Raw genomic sequence first — 25,308 nt, forward strand, 5'->3', positions numbered from 1 at the left:
ACTTAAATTCTGAGGGCCTGTACTGTGACACAGAGGCTGCCTGTGACGCCAGCATTTTATATTAGAGTACTGGTTTGAATCCCAGCTGCTCCACTTCTGATCCAGCTCCCTGCCAATGTGCCTGGGAAACCAGCAGAGGATGGCCCAAGTACTTGGGCCTTGCCACCCACATGGGGAGACCAATCTTGGCTCCTGGCTTCCGCATGGCCCAGCCATGGCTGTTGCAGCCACCTGGAGAGTGAACCAGTGGAAAGAATATCTCTTTCTCTCCTTCTCTGTCAGTCAGCCTTTCAAATAAAAGTAACAGTGTGTGTGTGTGTGTTAAAGAACACCATCAAGAAAGTGAAAAGACAACCCATTTGGAATCAAAGAAAATATTTCTAAGTCATATATCTGATAAGGGATTTGTATCTACAATATAAAAAGAACTCTTACAACTCAATAACTTAAAAAATGACCCCATTAAAAGGTGGACAAAATCATCTCTCCAAGAAAGATATATAGATGGCCAAGGAACATATCAAAAGATGCTTAGTCAATAGAGAAATGCAAACCAAAACCACAGTGAGATACTACTTCACACCAGGGTGGCTAGAATCATAAATTATATAACAACTGTCAGCTAGGATGTGGAGAAACTGGAAACTTCATATACTACTGGTGGGAAGGTAAAGTGATGTAGCCACTTTGGAAAATAATCTGACAATTCAGATTATTTTCAGCTAAACAGAGCCATCATCCGACCCAGAAACTATACTCCTAATTATTAACTCAAGAGAAGTAAAAATCTATGTCCACAAAGAAACTTGGACACAAATGCTTATGGCAATATTATGTGTAGTGGTCACAAGGTGGAAATAATCCAAATATCAACAGATGACTGGATAAACAAAATGTGTCATATCCATAAGAGGGATTATTGGACCATAAAAATGAGTTAAGTTAATATATGCTACACATGGACAAAGTCTGAAAACGCTATGCCAAGTGTTAGGTAGAAAGGCAGTCACAAGAGACCACATGTATTAGTCTGCTCAGACTGCTATGACAAAAGAACACAGATGGATGGCTTAAAAATTGAACTTATTTCCTCGATTTTGGAGGCTAGAAGTCCATGAGCAAGGTGGTGTCGGGGTTAATTTCTGGTGAAGACTTGCCTGGCTTGCAGTCGCCCTCTTGTCCTCACATGGCTTTCCCTCTATGTGCACCCTCTGATGTCTCTTTCTCTTCCTATAAATCTTACCAGAGTAAGGTTTTACTGTATGACCTCATTTAACCTTAACTGATAATCCAAAGGGCCCACTTCCAAATCCCATTACCACACTGGGGACTGGTGACTCAACATATGAACTGAGGGACACAATTCAGTTCATAACACCACATATTATGTAATGAAAATTTCAAAACACACACATTTATAGAGATAGAAAGTAGATTAATAGGGAGTAGAGAAGAAAAAGAATGGTAGCTAAGAGGTACAGGTTTCTTTTTGAGATGAAAATATTCTAAAATTGTGGCTGGTCAGATGCATTTGCAAAATACACTAAATACTACTGAAATTTATATTTTAAGCAGGTATATTGTATGCCATGTGAATTACATTTCAATAAGGCTGTTATTTTTTTATAAAAATTCAATGCAATTACAATCATACTCCACAACTTTGAGTAGAAATGTACAGGCTAAATATAAGTATACAGAAAAATGCAAAGAATCGTGATAATCAGAGGAAAAGAGAACAAAGCGGCGAGATTTACACTATCTTCGAGTTTTCACAATGCCAGAGTAATCAAGACACCTTTCTCTCCATTTCTCCCTTTCTCTGTAACTCTACTTCTCAAATAAATTAAAAAACTAAAAGAAAACCCACAGAGAAACTACATGCCCAATTTTCAAGAAAAAAATTTAATAAAATAAGACATTATAAAAAATGAAAACATAATCAATATCCCAAATGAATATAGTTGCAAAAAAACCCAAGAAGTAAAATTTTTCATTCCATAAAGATCAGCATATTAAACAGAATCCTGGAAACGGAACCATGCTTCTATTGTCATTTAATTTTAACAAAGGCACTAAAGTAACCCACTGGGGCAAGCAATGATGCTGGAATAACTGAATAGACAGGTATAGGAAAAATAAGTTCAAGCCCTACCTCATTCCCCTCCTCCACAAAAGCTAACTCTAGATGGATTACAGGATCTAAAAGTGAAAACGCAAATCATAAAGCTTTAAGAGAAAAATACAGAATATCTTTGCGACTTAGGCAAAGACTTGTTGGGTCACAGGAAGCAGTGATAGTAAGAAAGAAAAATAAATTAGGTTTCCTCAAAATAAAAAACATCTACTCACCCAGATATGCCATTAAGAAAATGATTAGCAAGCTTCAAACTTTGAGAAAATATTAGCAAAATATATCTGGTAAAACACTGATATTTAAGACATTTATAAATAAAATCCTCTATGATGAAATAAGTCAAGTATTCCATAAGTGGAGTAAGAGTTGGAGACTTCACAAAAGAAGACATACACATGGTCACCCAGCAGGTGAAAGGCACTCCCAGGAGGCAGTCCTCACGGGTAGTAAGACACCCTGACAACAGGATCAACCTGAATCCAGGACGATTCAGGAGATGCACACCACCTTCACTGCCAGTTAGTTTTCTTAGCTTTAATCAAGTAACTGCGTGGGGAAATGTTTGCAGCTAAGGAAAAAGCAGATTGTTAATGTACATGAGTAAATGTCTAACAGAAATTTGGCCAAAGGCCCCAGAACTTGCTCATGTCTCACTGGTGTGAGGCCTGAGGGAAGAGCACCATTCAGGGGGCCCGTGTTTAATTTATCAGTTAAGATGCTAGCTGGGATGTCCACATCCTATAGTTGGGTGGCTAGGTTTGAGTCCAGGCTCTCTCCCAATTCCATCTTCCTACACACACACACACCCCTTGGGAGGCCGAAGGTGATGGCTCTAGCAGTTGGGTACTTGCCATTAACATGCAAGACCTGGACTGAATTCTGAACTCCTGGCTTAACGTGGCCAACCCCCAGCCATTGTGCTACTTGGGGAACGAACCAGCAGATGGGAACTCTGTCTCAAAAAAAAAAAAAAAAAAAAAAAAAAAAAAAAAGGAAAAAGGAAAAAGGAAAAGGTTGGGGGCAAAGTACCATTCTAATAATTCAAGTGCACCATCTGGAAGGAGAGAATCACCCTCGTCCACAGAAGGACTTTTAAACAGATGTATTCTTGAATTACTGGGAGTGGCTTCTTCCTACAGAGCGAGCCCAAAGGGGCCCTATGAGGAAAGTGCGAGGCACTGCTCTTAATGAACCAAGCTCATTCTGCTGCTCCCTTACCATCTGCTGTCCCAACACATGCACAGACTGTTAATAAACCATACTTCAGACAAGTATAAAAAGTAAATATGATGAATATTTAGAAGAAAAATGCTCACCTCTAAAGTTACTCTCAAAGTAAAAAAATTAGAATATGAATAAAAGTTAAACACAGGAGTTAAAAAAAAGAAAATAAGGAAAAAAAACACCAGGGAAAAAAGTAAAAATACCAAAAGCAATAAAATAAAGCTTTATCCAGCAGACAATGGGTTAGCTGGTTTTTAACTAAGACACAGAGTCTAGCAACCCCTCCCCGCAACACACACATTTTAACTTGTAAAACTTCGACCTTCTTTTCCAAAGGTTGCACAAAAGAGTTTTTCTGGCAAGAAAGCGGAAGGGTTCTAAGCAGGTATGTGCCTGTGTCTTCTACTGCAGGCAGGTGCTAAGTATGTGAGGGAGTGTCTACAACCAATTCTTTGTCACCCTGGACTGTTTATCAAGGTGTTCTTCATGACTGGTAGGGACAAGTCACCACGTAAGGGTCCTGTCAGAGTCAAAGCTGTCAGACTCTAGCTTTGCAGCAGAGCTCACTGGGCACCTGTCCTGCACCAGGTGCTATGCAAGTTCAAGTTTGCAGGAGAAACTGCCTTCATGGAGCTGACCCCCAACACAACTAGCTGTCGTACAAGGTGAGCAGAAGGGGACAGGTCTTCTCAAGAGACTGTAAACATCTCATGAACAGGGAGATGTCTCTGTCACCCCAAAGTACTATGTCTTATCTCTGAAGCAGGTACATCCACCAAATCAATTCTCAACTTTTAGTTATTACCAAACACCGACTATTTCCATTTCCTAAAAGTCAATCTGCTTAAGGAAGCAAAATCAAACAGAACAGAACCCCTTAGTACTAGCTCTTTCCCAAATGTATCTTAACCTCTTTTAAGTGACTGGAAAAACTTAGAAGTTGTATTAAAAATAATTCCTGTCCTTCCTCATCAACAAGTTTATAAAATGGCAACAGCAGCAGGCCACGTATCACCCAATACCAGCCTGGAAAGTCATAAAATAAAGTTCTCCCCAGCGAGTGATTAGGCACATTTCTGAAAAGGAATATTCCATATAAAGGAAATAAATTCCCATCTTAAAAGCCTACCTCAAAATCAAAGACTACTTGCAATTGTTTGTACTAAACTATAAAATTTGTTTAAAAATGTTCAAAGTGTTCTGTGCACATTTACCATGAAACAAATTTAAGAGAAAAAAAATCTGATCAAATTTATACTAATGAAAACAAAAAAATCACTTCTTAAGGGAACTACACCAGAAGCTGGTAATTTCTGTGGGTTCTCACTTGAAGATGATACCATTTCTCAATCATAAAACCCATTTTTAGTACCAGGTCGGCAGTGAAAGGTAGAATTTTACAAGTGCCTATAATTAACATTTACATTTGTAATGAGGAGAACCAGTAAATTTATATTTTAAAATGCATGCTCTATACTGAAAATCCAAAAGGCATAGACCATTTTTAAAAAGTCATGTGCCGGCGCCGCGGCTCACTAGGCTAATCTTGCGCCTTGCAGCGCCGGCACAACGGGTTCTAGTCCTGGTCGGGGCTCCGGATTCTGTCCCAGTTGCCCCTCTTCCAGGCCAGCTCTCTGCTGTGGCCAGGGAGTGCAGTGGAGGATGGTCCAAAGTGCTTGGGCCCTGCACCCCATGGGAGACCAGGATAAGCACCTGGCTCCTGGCTCCTGCCATCGGATCAGCGCGGTGTGCCGGCCACAGCGCGCCGGCCGCGGCGGCCATTGGAGGGTGAACCAACGGCAAAGGAAGACCTTTCTCTTTGTCTCTCTCACTGTTCACTCTGCCTGTAAAAAAAAGTCATGTGTACGGGGCCAGGGTTGTGGTGTAGCAGGTTAAGCCTCTGCCTGTGATGCTGGCATCCCACATGGGGGCCGGCCGGTTCAAGAGCACGCTGGCCTCCTTCCAGTCCAGCTCCCTGTTCATCTTCCTGGGGAAGCAGTGGAACATGGTCCAAGCCCTTGTGTCCTTGCACCCACAAGGGAGACCTAAAAGAAGCTCCAGGCCCCTGGTTTCGGCCTGGCCTGCCTATAGCTGCTGAGGCCATTTGGGGAATGAAGCAATATAGATGGAAGATCTCTCTCTTCCTCTCCAACTCTTTCAAATAAATACAAAATAAGATCTTTAAAAAACATAAATGAAGGATCATTAAAAAAACTGTCACATGAAAACCCAACACCCATCGACAGCCATTTTCAGTATGGCGTGGAGAGACCTCTCTAACAGCAGGCAGGGGCACTGGGGCTCACAGTCCACGTGCCGCCAGATAGCCTGCTTTTCCGCAGCAAGACTGCACTAGTCTGTCTTCACTGCATTTGGAAGGACTATTCACGGTTCCAAGGAGTCTTCTTGACGTTCCTGTTAGGAAAAACTACATGGACTTCAAATTTTTGTACCAGGGTAAGCTTAATTTCATTTCCCATAAACCTTCTGAAGTACCCTGATATATCCAATTCTTAGTGTTGCAGATTGGGGTTACTCTTCATTATTTCTTCTTAATATATGTTGAAGAGTTTTGCACACAGCAATTTGCATGTAACTATTTCCTTAGGGTAAGAGTTAAAATTTAAAAAATCACTGGGCTCGAGTATATTTTTGCCTTTAGAATTTTTATGTTTTAGTTTTTTTTCTTTTTTTATTTGACAGACAGACAGTGAGAGAGACAGAAAGGTCTTCCTTCCATTGGTTCACTCCCCAAATGGCCGCTACTGCCGGTGCTGTGCCGATCCGAAGCCAGGAGCCAGGAGCTTCCTCCTGGTCTTCCATGCAGGTGCAGGGACCCAAGCACTTGGGCCATGCTCCACTGCCCTCCTGGGCCACAGAAGAGCGGGAATAGAAGAGGAGTAACCGCGACTAGAATCTGGCGCCCATATGGGATGCCAGCGCCGCAGGTGGAGGATTAACCAAGTGAGCCACGGCATTGGTCCCTATGTTTTAGTTTTAAAATTTAATAGTTTAACTTTGTTCCACATACACTTCAAAAATGAGCATACATATATATACTAATTTTTCTTGGAAACAGACATTACTATCACAAAGTGAGGGATTCATGACAATGAGAAATGTATTCCTGAATGTCTCTCCAGAAAGGTCACACACTTGCACCTGCACAGTAGGAGCTTGGGCGCCCTCCCTCTTGCCAACACAGACTATTGTTTCTTTAAAACTATTTAAATCTCAGTTTTTTTTCCCCAATCTAATTTTTTAACATTACAAGGCTGAACATTTTCCCATAGGCTATTTTGATTTTTTTCTTTCTGTGAACCCATTGTGTATCTTTTGAGCCTTGTTCTGAAAGCATTAATACATATGGAAATGACACTTTACATCTGAAAATATATAAAAACTTCTGTTTAGGTTCATTTGATGTAAGCCATGCTCGTCAGGTGAACAAAATTAGATTAACGTAAGATTCCTTAAAAAAGCAAAGCTGAAAATAAAGAGTGCAAGAAGAGCAATGGCCAATTGGTCATGAACCACACACTGTTCCAGTCAACAACAGACAAATACATGATAAAGGTCTCCCTCAGATTAAATCACATGGTGATGCTGTAGTCATCCTAGGATGTTCACACGACCATGACCTTGTCTAAAAACATTTCTCAGAACACATCCTTGTCATTAAGTGACACATGACTGTACACTTGTTGGGTCAGAAGGTTTGAAACAATCTGTTATTCCCTCTGTTATCTGCTGTTCTACAAGATTTTCATTTTCTAGAAAGGAAAGAGAAATATGCAGTAGTGAGGCAAAGTAGGAAGCCTGCCACCTGGAGCACTCCCCTTGTACCCGCAGCTCCTACACAAGAGAGGCAAGGGGCAAAGTGTACAGAGCGGTGGCAGCAGCGGTGACACGACTGCACAGCCGACAGGTGCTGAGCGTGTCCTTTCATGCTGTCCTGCACACACCTGCACACAGCTCAGCCTGCCAAGAGCTTGGCAGAGTGACCCCGGGTGAAAAAGCAGCCCGCGCTCTGGGAGTAGTCCTCCCGCATCAGAACGGTGGATTCAACATGCATTCTGAGCACGGTGATCTTACGACTTGGAGACGTAAGCAACAAGACCAGGAGACATGAATGTGATCCTTGTGAACTAGTGGGTGAAAACAGGACTTCGGGAAAAACAGGTTAAGAAAACAGAACAAATCATTGCAATTTACAGCACTATCGGAAGAAAAAGAAAAACTTCAGTTTATCACAACTTAGGTAGACGGAGGAAAAAAGCATATCAACATGGAAGTTTACCCTGATTCCAAGAGAAGCTGAAGTTATGGATCTGAGGCACATGACTACTGCAGAAAGGAGAAAGTCTGCAGTCCAGCAAAACTGAACCAAAACCTCTCACAGATGACCCAAGGCCCGGACTAGCTCAGCTGGACCGCCATACTCCACTGTGTCCTCTAAATACCTCTTGCCTAGTCAGGATCCATGTTTGTTTTCTTGGTCAAGTATGGCACCCAAAATTTAATGGTTTTAATAAAATGAATGCTTAAGTACAAAAGGAGGGAAATCTATCACCTGCAAACCTACACAGAACATACACACACACGGCAGCGGGATGGGGGTCTGTCACCGCAGTGAAGACTGGTACGTCTGCATTCCGTATGCATGCCTGGGTTGCAGTTCTGGCTCGGCTTCCAACTTCCTGATAGTGTGCAACCTGGGAGGCGTCATGTGATGGTTCAAATACTTGGGTTCTTGTCACCCACATGGGAGCCTGGATTGTGTTTTGAGCCCCTGGCTTTGGACTGGCCCAGCTGTGGCTATACAAGCATCGGGGCAGTGAACCAGAAAATGGAAACATTTTTCTCTTTTTGCCTTTCAAATTGAAAAAAAAAAAAAAAAAAGTTGTTGCATTGGAACTCTATATATGATGAAAGGCATCACATAAAACTAGAAGTAGACAGTAGTAGAAAGCAAGGGCTTAAGGCACAATACTTAAGAAAACAAAATGTTCATGAAGGGCTAGAAACAAAGTTATTGAACCTTATCTTTCTGTTGGCAGATGCTTTGGGCATTTTTCCCCCTCTCCTCTGTCATTCAAGAAAGGTACCTAGGCGTAATAACTCATCTTCCTGTAATGACAATCACAAATGGTTTTTAAAGGTGTTAAGAATATTTGTTTTATTGCTTTAAGTAGCACTCTGACCTCAGAATCAGCCCTTAAAGCATCCTGGTCTGGCTGAAAAGCCCACGAGAGCGCTTCAGGGCATGGAAAGCCAAGACACTGTGGCAAAAAATGTCCTACATGAAGGATCTCTGAGTTAGATCCCAGTGGAAAGAAGTGGCCATCAAAGAAGGAGGTACTTTTAAGGCTTCCATAGCCTTGGCAGCTCACGTCAAGAGCCTGGGGTTATCACTGATGTCATACATGTAGGACCTCTGTCCTTAATGAGTTGTATTATGAGAGTTAATTGTAAAATCTGTTCTCTCTGTGTGTGCAAACTGTTGAAATCTTTGTACACAGAAGACCAACTCTGTACCAAGTAAAGTTAATTGAAAATGAATCTTGGCCGGCGCCGCGGCTCAATAGGCTAATCCTCCACCTAGCGGCACTGGCACACTGGGTTCTAGTCCTGGTCAGGGCGCCGGATTCTGTCCCGGTTGCCCCTCTTCCAGGCCAGCTCTCTGCTGTGGCCCGGGAAGGCAGTGGAGGATGGCCCAAGTGCTAGGGCCCTGCACCCCATGGGAGACCAGGAAAAGCACCTGGCTCTTGCCTTTGGATCAGTGCAGTGCTGAAAAGAAAAAAAAGAAAATGAATCTTAATGGAGAATGGTTCTGGGAAGGGGAGAGGGAAGAGAAGGGGTGGGAGCATGGGTGGCAGGGCAGGTATGGTGGCAAGAATCAGTATATTCCTAAAGTTGTACTTATGAAATTTGTATTCATTAAATAAAAGGTTCAAGGCCAGTGCTGTGGCATAGCAGGTGAAGCCGCCAGCTGCAGTGCCAGCATCCCATACGGGCACTAGTTTGAGTCCCGGCTGTTCCACTTCCAATCTGGCTCTCTGCTATGGCCTGAGAAGGCAGCAGAGACTGGCCCAAGTCCTTGGGCCCCTGCACCCACATGGGAGACCTGGAGGAGGCTCCTGGCTCCGGATTGGTGCAGCTCTGGCTGTTGCAGCCAATTGAGGAGTGCACCAGTGGATGGAAGACCAATCTGTGTAACTTGGACTTTCAAATAAATCTTTAAAAAATAGTTTCTTTGGCAGGGAGGGGGTGGCAGAGAATATCTGTTTTACATCCAGAAATAGGACTCATTCCCTAGCAAACATTCACATATGCTTCTCCAGCACAAAGCACAATACACGAGTTTCTGAACACCTGGATTCCAGCATCAAAGAGGAAGGTTGCCCCCACTAACCCTCAGGGGGAGCTGAGCCCAAATAAGAGGTAGATACTGTTGTGTTATTTCAAAAATATCTAACAACTCAAAGATATTTTTAGGTTCAGTTTGGATTCTCTAAGTTTAATAAATATATGTCAAACAAAACGAAGGACAAGAATGCCAACTTCAAGAGTGGCAGCCCTAAAAAATTAAAATTGTAAATATCTGAGCAACTACAAATTATGACTATAGCATAAAAGAACTCCGTAATCTCCGTAAGCACACAAAGCCTCTACTCTCACAGTTCTACAAAAACACTATCAGACAAAGGAACAATTTGATTTAGTAAAAAAATACATTTTAAGAAATTTCCCAGAGACAGATTAGCAACAGAATTTCTGCAGTCTTCAGAGTAGCGCTCCTATTTCTCTGCTTACCAGAAATTCAACCACGTGTCCTGCCTCCCCACTGGAATCGTCATCCTCAGCAACATTACTTACAAGAATTTGAAAAATAAAATGCCATTCCTATCACACCAGAACCCTGTTGGAAGAATATTCTCCCACTTGGCACTCTTTCTGCCTTAAAAGCATCTTACATATTGTATATGTCAGCAATTCCATTCCTATGTATATACCTAGCGAACTGGAAACATACAGCCATAGAAAAACTTGTATACAATATAAGACTATTCATAATAATAACTTCAAAGCAAAAGTAACCCAAATCCTCATCACTGATGAACAGGTAAACAAAATTTACAATATCAAACAATTCAGTCCTAAAAGAGATAAAATTCTGACCAATACCCCAAGGATAAAGCTTAGAAACACACTAAGTGAAAGCAGCCAGACACGAAAGCCTGCATTTTATGGTTCTGTTGATATGAACTGTCCAGAGTAGGTAAAGTCACAGAATCAAAGTAGATTAGGGGCTGCTCAGGCCTGGAGGAAGGGAACCATGGATAGTGACTGCCGACAGATACAAGGCTTCTTTCTGGGGTTATGAAATTTTTCTAAAATTAGACAGTGGTTACAAAACTCTAAATACACAGAAAACCACTATATTGAATACTTTTAAAAAGTAAATTTTATAGTACGTGAATTCTCTCTCAATGAACATGTTTAAAAAGTGCTCTATAGTGTAAATATATGTATACAAATATGTGTACACACAATACACTTTAAGTCCATTTAAAAATAGAAATCTTATCTACTTAAATTAATGTTAATTGTTTTAGGATTCTAAAATAACACATTTGAAGGCATAATGGAATAGCACATAATCTAGTTTGCTAATCACTGATGCATACATATTTACAGACAACCTTCCACTGAACTATCAATGTTGTAAAGTCCTAGAATCAGCAGCAATTGGTAAACTGAAATAGCTTAGCTTTAATTTCAATTTTATGTTTGTATGGAATCAAGAAACTCTACAAGTTAAATGGCATACCTCTGAGTATTTAGTAGCAGTAGCTACATCTTTTATAGCCTCATAATCTTTGTAGCATAGAGCATAGTTCCTCTTCATATCATGAACCAAATATTAAAGGAGTGAAATAACTTTTTAATACCATACCTATAATACAGGACCATAATAACTTTGCTCTAGGTCCTATCCATTTAGAGCAGGTCAACAATTTTTTGTATAACAGGTCAAATTATAAATATTTTAAGCTTTATGGATCAGACTATTTCTGATACAACCTCTCAGCTCTATCCCTGTAACATGAAGGCAGATACAGAGAACACCTAAATACATGAACAATATATAAATGAATGATACCCTGCTTTAAGCCACTGCCATCCAACAAATTTTCTATAGTGATACAACCATTCTATTATCTGGCTGAGCATCTGAAATGTGGCTATAAGGAACCAAAGTTTTAAATTACTTTAACTGTAAACAGCTATATGTTATTAGTGGCTATTACACTGACCAGCAATACATTAGGCTACTAACTAGCCAGTTTTACTTCTATTCAAATAACTTAAAACTAAAAATGAACTCTGACTACAACACAAGATGAACTGGGAAGAGAAAAAATGTAAAATTTCTAGTAAGTCATAGATCATACCTGTCAATATTCAAAGTTCTAAACAGATTATCTCAGCTCTAATGTGAGGATACGTATAGAGTTCCATGTATCTGGACTTAGCCATACTTTGTCTGGTATACACTTGCTGGATTCCAGCTCTGAGGTCGTCCCAGATCTGGTCAAGGCCAATCTGCTTCAGTCCATGGGGATTCTGACTCCTGTTGGATGACATTGTGAGCAATATTCTGAAGTCGTCCAGTGCAGCAATCCTTAGTCAAGGTACAACTAATTCTCCATTAGTTGAAAATATACAGTATCATTCCAAGTTTATTCACAGCAGCTCAGAAAGGATGTCCTTTAAATGTAGAAAATGAAATCTCATTGCAGGAAAACCTGAAGAAGAAATAAAGGGAATTAATGATTTCTAACATCCTGGGGTGACACACACTGACAGAATATTCAATCTGTAAGGTATTAACAGGTGCCACTCTATCCAGAGATTCTTTTAATATACGGAAACACACATTATGCAGACTGTGTATAGAAATATGCTTGCTTAGGTAGCCCATTCAAAATCATTTTTAACTATTAGCATTAATGAGAAATGCTGAGTCAAACTCAGCACAAATACAATTTGACTCTGTTGCCTTTTTACTTCATAAAATTACGAAGACAGGTACCACGTGACCTTTGTAACAATTAGAAAACTCCAAGGAAAAAAATGACATGCCCAGGAAACTGCCAGAAGAGAGAGAAAACCACTAATAGGAAAATTCATTCAATCTCATCAGTTTTCTGTGAATTTTAGTAATTTTTCATATAGCACTGAGCAAGAATGCAAATATTGGTGAGGCTGAGGATGAACGGAAATGAGTGCTCCCATTTAGAAGGGAATTCAGCAAGAATTACCACAATTTAAAATGTATCCTGGGGCCGGTGCTGTGGCATAGTGGGCAAAGCTGCGGCCTGCCATGCTGGCATCCCATACAGGCGCCGGTTCAACTCCCGGCTGCTCCACTTCCAATCCAGCTCTCTTCTATGGCCTGGGAAAGCAGTGGAAAATGGCCCGAGGCCTTGGGCCCCTGCACCATGTGGGAGATCTGGAGGAGGTTCCTGGCTCCTGGCTTCGGATCAGTGCAGCTCCGGCCGTTGCAGCCAATTGGGGAGAGAACCAGCGGATGGAAGACCTCCCTCTCTCTGCCTCTCCTTCTCTGTGTGTAACTTTCAAATAAATAAGGCCGGCGCTGTGGCTCAATAGGCTAATCCTTCGTTTGCGGCACCGGCACACCAGATTCTAGTCCCAGTCAGGGCACTGGATTCTGTCCTGGTCGCTCCTCTTCCAGTCCAGCTCTCTGCTGTGGCCCGGAAGTGCAGTGGAGGATGGCCCAAGTCCTTGGGCCCTGCACCCCATGGGAGACCAGGAGAAGCACCTGGCTCCTGGCTTCGGATCAGCACGGTATGCCGGCCACAGCGGCCATTAGGGGGTGAACCAACAGAAAAAGGAAGACCTTCCTTTCTGTCTCTCTCACTGTCCACTCTGCCTGTCCAAATAAATAAATAAATAAAAATAAAATAAAATGCATCTTGAATTCAGAGACCTGGATTTGAAGCTCAGCACCGCACTTAGGAAGTAGCTAAGTGGTACTGGGTAACCTACTTAGCTTCTCTAAGCCTCCATTTTCTACTCTGCAAAATGGGGACAGAACTCTTTCCTCAAATGGTTGTTATAAAGTTTAAGATAATGCATGTAAAATATTTACCGCAGTGCACACTTAAATAGTAATGGCTATTATTTGAAGTACACGAAGCTACTACAACAATCTATATTGCTTTAGGATCCTTGTCCCACAAATAAAGGACCTTAGGGATTCAATTAGTGCTTCTCATTGCACAATGTCACACACGCCCTGTAAGGGTTGTCTACGGGCACCACTTCAATATGTGGAGGACTTAAAGAGTTACTTGTATTTTAGTGCAAATCAACAAACAATGAACTAATTGGCTTCATAAAAAATGACTCAATAATGAGTTATTGGAGAAATCTGCAGTGGAAGGATGTTGTCCATCAGCGTGGAAGATGCTAAGCATGGACACAACACATGACCCCCACAGCCGAGAGCTGGAGTGCGAGGCAAGAGCACACCGCAGCCGCCTGTGCACAGGTGACACGGCTGGAGGACAGCCCGGCAGAGCACACTGTCTGAGTCTGGCCTGGAGCCCAAAGGGGGATGAGGTACTGCCTAACCTAGCAAAAAATAAAAGGGAAAAAAGGGCACTTTTCTCTCTCCCTACGCAGCAGCACTCAGCAAACGGCTGGGAGGGGGCGCCATTTTGACACGAGTACTGGCTGTGGCAATCCTTCACACAGGGATCCAGGGATTTCACCAGAGGGAAAATCAGTGTTTTCCCCACTGACTGAGTCTGGCTGGAAGGACTGACAGGGAGCTGGGCACCCATGGAGAACTGCAACACGCCCCCAGCCTCTGGAAACATCACAGGCTCTGGGACTCAAACCATCAAGGCAGAGCACCCAAAGCCGCTGGCTCTGGGAACATCTCTACCCCTCTCTGCATGGGATCAGCGAGGGGCAGAGCAGATCCTCTGCACTCCATGACTGTGGGAGCCTTGTGTGCTGAGACTGTGGGAACTCTGTCAATACATGACAGGGCTCAGGGTGGAGCTGAGTCTCAGGGCAAACACTGTAGCAGGATCTGGGCTCACAAGAGATCCTTAGTGCAACTGCACAGATCCTTAGTGCAATTCACATGACAGTGCAGGCGAGTGTTGCACCCACTGTGGGTTAACCCTAAGCACTGATAACCTTGGAAGAGAGGAGGCAAGGGTGTGATTACACCAACAGAGGTGATCCTAACCTCTGCTCTGCTGACAGAGGAAATCTACCACATCCAACATGAGCGTCAGCCTGGATACCGGCCCTACCATGGAGCACTGCCCATACCTAGCATGTGCCTCTGGGCATTCGCTGAAAGAGCAGACACTCCACTAAGCCACAGAGGATTAAGTCAAAGATAAAAACCACCAAGAGAGAAAATCAACAAGCTTTTCCACAAATGCTTAAAAATAAATGCAGAAATTCAAGAAACAAGAATAAGGAAGACAGCATGACTACCCCAAAGGAACACAACACTTCAGTATTAGAAAGTGAAGACAGAGGTTGATGAAATGCCTGAATGGGAATCCAAAAGATCAATCACAGGATTACTCAGAAGCAGTGAGAAGCAGATTCATGAGTAAAAGAAATCTACACGACATGGAAGAAAAATTTTCCCATGAGATTGAGATTTTGAAGAGAAATCAAACTGAAATACAGAAATAAAGAATTCAATGTCAAATAAAAAAATACACTGGAAAACCTTAACAACATACTTGGTGAGGCAGAAGAAAGGATATCAAAGCTAGAAGACAAACCTTAGGAAATTTCTCTGACCAAACAACAACAAAAAAAAAAAAACAAAAAATGAAGAAGAAATTAGAAAAATTCAAAACAGTGTTGGAGATTTATGGAATACAATCAAATGACCCAAAATGTGGGTCTTAGGAGTTCCTGAAGGCATGGAAAGCTAATGGATTAGGCCGGCGCCGTGGCTCAACAGGCTAATCCTCCACCTAGCGGCGCCAGCACACCAGGTTCTAGTCCTGGTCGGGGTGCCGGATTCTGTCCCGGTTGCCCCTCTTCCAGGCCAGCTCTCTGCTGTGGCCCAGGAGGGCAGTGGAGGATGGCCCAAGTGCTTGGGCCCTGCACCCCATGGGAGACCAGGAGAAGCACCTGGCTCCTGCCATCGGATCAGCGTGGTACACCGGCTGCAGCGTGCCAGCCACGGCGGCCGTTGGAGGGTGAACCAACGGCAAAAAGGAAGACCTATCTCTCTGTCTCTCTCTCTCTCACTGTCCACTCTGCCTGTCAAAAAAAAAAAAAAAAAAAAAAAAAAAAAAGAGAGAGAGAATGGACTAGAAGGCCTATTTAATGAAATAATTACAGAAAACTTCCCCAATTTGGAAAAAGAAAGGGGCATCCAACTACAGGAAGCAAACAGAGCTCCTTATAGTCATGAACAGAAAAGATCTTCACTATGACATATTGTGGTCAAACTTTTAGCAGTAAAACATAAGATTCTAAAATGTGCAGAGAAATGCCAGATTACTTTCAGAATATCTCCAATTAGACTCACAGCCGACTTACCAGAAATTCTACCGGCAAGGAGAGAATGGAGAGACATGTTCACAGTCTGGAGAAAAAAACCTATCAACCCAGAATTTTGTACCCTGCAAAACTCTCATTTATGAAGGTGAAATTAAAACCTTCCACAACAAACAGATCAAAAGAATTTGTCACCATTTGTACAGCCTTACAAAAGACGCTTAAGGATGTGCTACTCACAGTAACACAGAAAGACAGTCATATTATGAAAGAATGTAAAGGCAGGAAATCTAGTAAAAATACAAAGGAAATCCAAAGCAACCAATGGGAATATTTATGGAAAAATACTAGGGCTATGTCATTACTTATCAGTAGTCACATTGAATGTAAATGGCCTCAACTTTCCGGTTAAAAATACAGACTGGCTGAATGGATTAAAAATAAGATCCATCTGTTTCTTGCCTACAAGAAACACACCTCAAAGATGCAATCAGACGGAAAGTGAGAGGATGGAAAAAGATATTCCATGCTAATGGAAGGCAAAAAGGAGCAGGTGTAATCATCTTAGTATCCGATAAAATGACTTTACCACAAAAACTGTTAAGACATTGAAGAACACTATGCAATGATTAAGAGATCAATTCAACAGGAAGATGTGACTATGATAAATAATGTATATGCACTCAATGCCACAGTGCCTGGCTATCTAAAACAAATGTTAATGGATCTAAAGGGAGATACAAACTCCAATACAATAGTAATGGGGGACTTCAGTATCCCACTTTCATCAATGGACAGATCTACTAGACAGAAAATCAACACAAAAACAACAGAACTAATCTACACTATTGACCAAATGGACCTGATGTCTTCAGAACTTTTCACCCCATAGTTGCAGAATATACATTCCTCTCACCAGTGCATGGAACTGTCTCTAGGATAGATCATATGCTAGGCCATAAAGCAAGTCTCAACAAATTCAGAAAATTCAAAATCATACCATGAATCTTTTCTGATCACAATGGAATGAAGCTGGAAACCAACAATTCAGGAATCTCTAGAACATGTGCAAACTTATGGAGACTGAGCAACATACTCCTGAATGAACAATGGGTCACAGAAGAAATCAAAAGATTTCTGTAAACGAATGAAGACAATACATCATATCAAAACTTATGGGATATAGCAAAAGCAGTGTTAGGAGGGAATTTTATAGCAATTGGTGCCTACATCAGGAAACTGGAAAGGCCCCAAATGAGCCATCATTGCAGCCCAAGGGCATATAAACAAGAAACCAAACCCTAAATTAGGAGGAGGAAGAAACAATTAAAATTAGGGAAGAAATAAACACAACTGAAAAACAAACAGAAAAACAAGAACACAAAAGATCGGCAATACTAAGAGCTGGTTTTTTGAAAAACAAACAAAACTGATACACCATTGAACAAACCAACAAAAAGAAAAGAGGGAGAAGACCCAAATCAACAAAATCAGAGATGAAAAAAGGAGATACAACATACCAGAGAAATAAAAAGAATCATCAGAAATTACTACAAGAGGTGTATGCCAACAATTTGAAAAACCTAGAAGAAATGGGTAGATTCCTGGACATATACAACATACCTAAATTGAGCCATGAAGACATAGGAAACCTAAACAGACCAATAACCAAGACAGAAACTGCATCAGTAATAAAGACTCTCCCAACAAAGAAAAGTCCAGGACTGGATGGCTTCACCGCCGAATTCTACCAGACATTTAAAGAACTCCAATAACTCAAGTTATTCAAAACAACTGAAAGGGAGGAAGTCCTCCCAAGCTCCTTCTACAAAGCCAGCACCACCTTAATTCCTAAACCTGAAAAAGACAAAACAGAGAAAGCAAACTATGGACCAATACTTGTGGTGAACATAGATGCAAAATTTCAACAAAATACAGCTAATTGAATCCAACAACATATCAGAAAGATCATTCACCCAGACCAAGTGGGATTTATCCCTGGTAAGCAGGGATGGTTCAACATTCACAAGTCAATAAATGCATACGTCAAATTATCAACTGAAGAGCGAAAACCAAATGATTATTTCAGTAGATGCAGAGAAAACATTTGATAAACTACAACATCCTTTTATGATGAAAACTTTAAACAAATTGGGTATAGAAGGAACATTCCTTAACCCATCAAGGCAATCTATGACAAACCCACAGACAGTGTACTACTGAATGGAGAAAAGCTGGAAGCATTCCCCTCAGTATCTGGAACCAGAAAAGGATGTCCACTCTCACCATTACTATTCAATATAGTCCTGGAAGTTTTAGCCAGAGTCATTAGGCAAGATAAAGATATCAAAGGGACACAAATTGGGAAGGAGGAAGTCAAACTATCCCTGTTTGCAGATAACATGATCCTATATATAGGGGAACCAAAAGACTACACTAGAGACTAATGGAACTCATAAAAGTGTTTGATAAAGTAGCAGGATATAAAATTAACACACAAAAATCAATAGCCTTTGAAGAGAGATGATGCCATGGCTGAGAAAGAATTTTTAAGATCAATCTCATTTATAAGAGCTACCAAAAAAACCACCAAATACCTTGGAATAGATTTAATCAAGGAAATGAAGGATTTCTATAATGAAAATTACAAAGCATTAAAGAAAGAGAAGAGACAGCAAAAAATGGAAAAATCTTCCATGTTTGTGGATGGGAAGAATTATTATCAAAATGTCCATACTACCCAAGGCAATTTATAGATTCAATGCGATACCAATCAAAATACCAACATTCTCCTCAGATCCCAACAGAATGTTAAAATTCAAACACAAGAGACCCCAAATAGCTAAACCAATCTTATACAACAAAAACAAAGCCGAAGGCATTGCAATACTAGATAAAAACATTACAGGGCAGTTATAATTTGTACTGGCACAAAAATAGACATATAGATCAAAGGAACATTATAGAAACTCCAGAAATCAATCCATGCTTCTACAATGGTAGTAGCTTTGGGATCCGCAAAGAGGGAGGGCCTATACTTCCAGAAATGGAGAGTCCCTACCTATACTTCTGGGGAAGAAAAGTCCTTGTCAAGGTCCCCATGGGTGCCTAAAGGTCAACCAATGAGCATCAGACCCACCTCAACCTTTAACCCCCATGCCCTGAATCTATAAAAGGAGCCCTCCCAGCCTTTGACGCGCAGCTTTCCCGGTCCCAGCTCTGTTGCTGTTGGGACCGGTGAACCTTGCCCAGGAGCAGAATCCCAATAAAAGCTTGTGAATTGATTGATTCGTCTGCCTGGGAAGATTTGCTACATGTCGGACACCTTGCATACAACAAACGTCTATTTGACAAAAATAACTAAAATCAATCCCTGGAGTAAGGACAGTCTCTTCAACAAATGGTGCTGGGAAAACTGGATCTCCACATGTAGAAGTATGAAACAAGACCCTTATTTTACACCTTAGAGAAAAATCTACTCAAAATGGATCAAGAACCTAAATCTAAAATCTGACACCATCAAATTACTACAGAGCACTGCGGAAAGTCTGCAAGACATTGGCATAGGCAAAGAGTTCTTAGAAAAGACCCCAGAGGCACTGGCAATCAAAGCCAAAATTGACAAATGAGATTACAGCAAACTGAGAAGCTTCTGTACTGAGAAAGAAACATTCAGGAAAGTGAAGAGGCAGCCAACAGAGTGGGAGAAATTATTTGCAAACTATGCAACTGGTAAAGGACTAATATCAGAATCTACAAGGAACTCAAGAAACTCAAAACAAACCTAAACATTTTTCAAAAGATGATATCCAAACGGCCAACAGACACATGAAAAAATGCTCAGGATCACTAGCCATCAGGGAAATGCAAATCAAAACCACAATGAGGTTTCAGGTCACTCCAGTTAGAATGGCTCTCATATAGAAATCAACAAACAATAAATGCTGGCAAGGATATGGGGAAAAAAGTACCCTAATCCACTGTCGGTGGGAATGTAAACTGGTACAGCCATTGTGGAAGACAGCATGGAGATAACCTCAGAAGTCTGAATATAGACCTACCATATGATCCAGCCATCCCACTCCTGGGAATTTACTCTAGGGAAATGAGATCAGCAGATCAAAGAATTATCTGTACTCCCATGTTTACTGCAGCTCAATTCACAATAACTAAGATATGGAATCAATCCTATGTCATCAACTGATGACTGGATAAAGAAATTATGATATATATATACACCATGGAATACTACTCAGTTGCTTAAAAAAAAAATCCTGTCTTTTGCAACAAAATGGGTGCAACTGGAAACCATTATACTTAGTGAAATAAGTCAGTCTCTAAAAAGATAAATACCATTTGTTTTCCCTGATCTGTGGTAACTAATAAAGAACCTAAAAGGTAATGTATAGCAGTGAAACTGACATATTAAACTGTTATTAAACTGTTTACAGCCCTGGTCTCCACTGCGGAAGTGTTCTTTTTTCCCTTCATACTATTTTTTGAACTCTTTACTTAGTGTAGAGTTAATCTTATGTATAAAGTAAGCTGAAAATAGATCTTTGTAAAAATTAAGAGTGAGACTAGCAAAGAGAAGAGGTAGAAGGGTGGGAACATGGACACAAGGGAGTGTAGGGTGAGAAGTATCATATGTTCCTGAATCTGTATAGGTGAAATACATGAAATTTGTATACCTTAAATAAAATTTTAAAAAATTCAATGGGGAAAAATAGCTAAGATATGGAATTAACCCAATGTCCATCAACTGATGACTAAATATGGAAATTATGGAATATATACACTATGGAATACTACTCAGCCACAAAAAAAAGAATGAAATCCTGTCTTTTGCAACAAAATGTATGCAACTGGAAACCATTATACTTAAATAAGCCAGTCCCAAAAAGGACACATACCACATGTTTTCCCTGATCTGTGGTAACTAACAGTACCAGGTATGTAAATATAGGAGTGAAATTGACATTTTGAGATTGGATGATTGTTTACAACCCTTGTTTCAACTGTTCAGGAACAGTGTTTTTTTCTTTTTACTGTTTATTGAACTCTGTACTTAGTGTAGCGTTAATGTTAGGAGTATAAAGTAAACTGAAAGTAGATCACTGTAAAAAGAGAATGAGAAAGGAGAAAGAGTAGGAACCTGGGCAAGAGGGAGGATAGCTTTAGAAGTATCGCTGTGTTCCTAAATCTGTATATATGAAACATGAGATTTGTCAAATAAATAAATTTTATTTAAGGTATACAGAGTTAGAGAGAGACTGAGAGAAAGGTCTTCCTTCTGTTGGTTCACTCCCCAAAGGGCCGCTATGGCCGGAACTGTGCCAATCTGAAGCCAGGAGTCAGGTGCTTCCTCCTGGTTTCCCATGTGGGTGCAGGGGCCCAAGCACTTGGGACATCCTCCACTGCCCTCCCGGGCCACAGCAGAGAGCTGAACTGGAAGAGGAGCAACCGGGACTAGAACCCAGCGTCCATATGGGATGCCAGCGCTGCAGGAGGAGGATTAACCAAGTGAGCCATGGCGCTGGCCCCTTAAATAAAATTTAAAAAGAAAAAGATTGAATTATCAAGCACTGAATCATCTGGCTTTGTAAAATAAACTGCTGATAAGTAAATGAAATCTAGAACACTAAGCTAGGTTGTTAAAGCCTGCAGATCTAAGTTTGGGTTACCTCAACAATTAGTTCAATACATCCTATATCCTCAACAGCATTATGGAGCTCTCGTAATCTAAGGCACGTTTAAGGACTGTAGGTTATGCTTACTGAACCTCTACAATCCAAATCTTTAGTATTTATATCTGAGCTATGGAACTAATGTTTTTGTAAAACCACAGCACCATTCCTGATCTTGAAAAATATTTTATTTCATACAGTTATATTCAAATGTGAAATATAAAATCTCTCAAGTTTTAAGAAACTAACAACTCAGCAACTACTCTGCAAAAGCTCTGCCTCTGTAGTGCCCATCTGCCTTTCATCTCCCTGGGCAGGATCATACCAACACCCCACTGGACGATGAGTACTGGCACTTGACAACATCAACTATTTAAATCTACCCTCCCCTTACCCATTGCTTCTTTAATTGATAATTTCCCCTTAGGGGAAAATTAAGTTCTCCTAACTCAGTTCAGCTACTTCTATCCTAGATAAGCTCTCTCATACCATCTAGCTGTCCCTTTACTCCTTTTTCTACATTCTACTTCTAATTTCTATCTGCAACGGAGAAAATGTTCTACTCTCCTCCACTGGGACTGCCCATCTATGACAACCCAACACATCAGAAACCTGGGAACGGCTCTCACCTCATCTTTCACATTCAAGTATTTCTGATTTCTAACTTCCAACGCTACTTCAAATCATTCACTATCTCCCTTTGTTTCTGCAGTAGTCAGCATGGTTGCCTCTTATTCGGACCAAGCTTTCAGTAGCCTAACTAGACTCCCCTACCTTCCACTTATTTGTATCATCCTTTTCCCCATTCCTGACAGCAGTTGGGAGTCTGGAATTCCCATCATCCTAATTCTGAATAGATTGTCTCCCTAAGAGCAGTAGGTAGCCAAAGCAGTTCAGACCAGGGAAATCCTTGATATGGCATAATCCGATCCTCTTCTCCCTTTCCATTTGCCTCTTAGAAAACCACCTGGAGTCGGAGCTGTGGCATAGTAGGTTAAGCCTCCGCCTGCAGTGCTGGCATTCCATATGGGTTCCAGTTTGAGTCCCAGCTGCTCTACTTCTGATCCAGCTCCCTGCTAACCGCCTGGGAAAGCAGCAGAGGTGGGAGACCCAGATGAAGCTGCTGGCCCCTGGCTTCAGATGGGCCCAGCTCCATTGCAGCCATTTGGGGAGTGAACCAGTTATGGAAGACCCCTCCCTCTTGTCTCTCTCCAACTCTGCCACTCAAATAAATCAATCTAAACAAAGGAAAGAAGGAAACTTCACCTTATTTCCTTGGTCACAGTCCCACCATCTCCTTCCTGTTCCTGAGCATCTCTGGCTGCTGCTTCTGCCTGGAAAGCTGCTCCCCTTCTTCACCAAGTTGTCCTCTAGCCAAACTTCACTGCACTTGAGAAGAGGTGCAAGTTCACCCATCATAATTGGGCTATTTAACACTCATTCAAGACTCAAACCCCATGACCATTTCTTTCCTGGAGTTCCTTCACTGCACGGTGTGAAAGATCTGTGGGCATTGAGAATGTATCTGGCTTATCATATTATCTTATTTTTTTAAAAAAATACATTCCCATTATTTTAGTTTTTATTTTTTAAAGATTTATTTATTTTATTTGAAAGAGTTACACAGAGAGAGAAAGAGGCAGAGAGGTCTTCCATCTGCTGGTTCACTCTCCAACTGGCCACAACAGCCAGAGCCATGCTGATCCAAAGCCAGGAGCTTCTTCCAGGTTTCCCACATGGGTGCAGGGGCCCAAGGAAGCCCAAGGGAGGGGGGGGAGAGAGGGAGGGGGAGAGAGGGAGGCGGAGAGAGGGAGGCGGAGAGAGGGAGGCGGAGAGAGGGAGGGGGAGAGAGGGAGGGGGAGAGAGGGAGGGGGAGAGAGGGAGGGGGAGAGAGGGAGGGGGAGAGAGGGAGGGGGAGAGAGGGAGGGGGAGAGAGGGAGGGGGAGAGAGGGAGGGGGAGAGAGGGAGGGGGAGAGAGGGAGGGGGAGAGAGGGAGGGGGAGAGAGGGCTCTCATCCATCTGCAGGTTTGTGCCCCAGATGGCCCCAACAGCCAGGGCTGAGCCAAAGCCAGAAGCCTAGAATTCCATCCCAGCCTCTCCTGTAGGTCTCTCACCGCCTTCCCAGGAGCATCAGGACTCAGATCAGCACGGATATGGGCTGCCAGCCTCTCCAGCAGCAGCTTAACCCTCTGCACCACAGTGTGAGCCCTGACAGCAGTCTTAACTTCATAGAAGGCAGTGAGATTCAGAAGGCTTTTAGATAGAGGCAAAAAATTTCCCTAATCACTTCACATAGCCAGAAACCTTAGAAGGACCTCCAAGACCTAGAGACTTTAAAACTAAAAACCAAAACGTGTACATGTGCATGGATTTGAGAAGTTTTTGCACCCAAATACTTTTATCTTCCAATTCCATTTTCCCCACACATTTTCGAAAGAACTCTGGTATAGCAGACCTGTGGTATCACAGGACACTGACCTGTAGTTAGGAACATCAGAAGTTCTAAGACACAGGGACTGCAGACTTGCTACTGCATCCTTACTTGGAAGCACAGGGCTGACCTGCTGGCAGACAATCAAATGGGCAGAGTGCAGTGGGCCACAGGCCCCTTACAGCTTCAGTGTTTGCTGGGAAGCCAAGTCATGCTCCAGAGTTCCCTTCAATTCCCGGGAGATGGGCACATTTCATTTTCTTGGGAGGAAACTAAGGCACAAAATACAACCTATCAAGGACAGGTACCAAGGGCAGAACCAGCTGCACCTGCACACACTAGGCACTGGCTGACAGAGCCGGTGCCAAGGAACCCCAACTCCGCCACTGCTATTCACTTTCATCTCACCCTAGGAACTTAAGATAATGGGATGGAACACAAAAACCAAAATCAACAGGTCTAATACAAGGAGTTTGTATATTTAAGGCTTTGTCAAACAGAAAAAGACTGTTAATTCCAAAAGGAGATGAAAGCCAACAAAATCCATTTTAAACTTGCTCCCTAACAAGTAAACCATGAACTAACCAAACAGCCCGTTTCTCAAGATTAATGAGGCATAGGATTTCTTCATTGAGTAGAGTATGAACCAACAAATCACCTTCGAGTCATGGAAACATTTCCTTTGATATTACTGAAACAAAGTTCCATCCATGTATTCTGAAATGTCTTTTTAAAACGCAGTCTTCTACGGAACACTAATTGGAACATAAACTGAACTGAGTAGAAGTGGACTTCAGGAAATACTACCTTAAGTTAAATACTTCATTTGCTACACACTCCAGAAGCCTTAGTAAACTAGTGAGCACATTTTATGAATTTCCATCAGGAAAAGCATCTTCCACTCGAATGTACTTGGCCATAGGATATTTCTTCCAGAAGGTATCTTGGGAGTAGTTTCTCAAAATACTAAATGAGGCCTGCACTGCAGTGTAGCCTCTGCCTCTGGGGCAACCCCTATGGTCGCCGTTTGTGTCCTGGCTGCTTCTCTCTTATTTAAAGGTTTATTTATTTGATAGAGTTACACACAGGAGAGGCAGAGAGAGGAAAGTCTTCCATCTGCTGGTTCACTCCCCAGATGGCTGCAAAGGCCGGAGCTGCACTGATCTGAAGCTAGGAGCCTTCTTCTGGTCTCCCACGTGGATGCAGGGGCCCAGGTACTTGGGTCTTCTTCCACTGCTTTCCCAGGCATT

The 25,308-nt window shown here is 41.8% G+C and overlaps 1 protein-coding gene across 10 annotated transcripts in view; it reads right to left on the reverse strand.

Annotated features, from left to right (window-relative positions):
• CUL1 (cullin 1) overlaps positions 1-25,308 on the reverse strand; it is a 107,488-nt gene that overhangs the window by 52,365 nt on the left and 29,815 nt on the right. For 9 of the 10 annotated variants that reach the window (XM_089329586.1, XM_089329582.1, XM_051849029.3 and 6 more), the window contains exon 2: positions 11,874-12,174. In XM_089329586.1, coding sequence (XP_089185712.1) covers positions 11,874-12,013 — 140 coding nt within the window. In that variant the 5' untranslated portion in view covers positions 12,014-12,174. Of the gene's footprint in view, positions 1-11,873; positions 12,175-24,105; positions 24,331-25,308 lie in introns of those variants that run through there. The other variant, XM_089329585.1, reaches the window with a different exon arrangement.

The sequence above is a fragment of the Oryctolagus cuniculus genome, chromosome 3 (genome assembly GCF_051225735.1).
Source record: "Oryctolagus cuniculus isolate XC-2025 breed Fujian yellow rabbit chromosome 3, ASM5122573v1, whole genome shotgun sequence".
NCBI lineage: Eukaryota > Metazoa > Chordata > Mammalia > Lagomorpha > Leporidae > Oryctolagus > Oryctolagus cuniculus.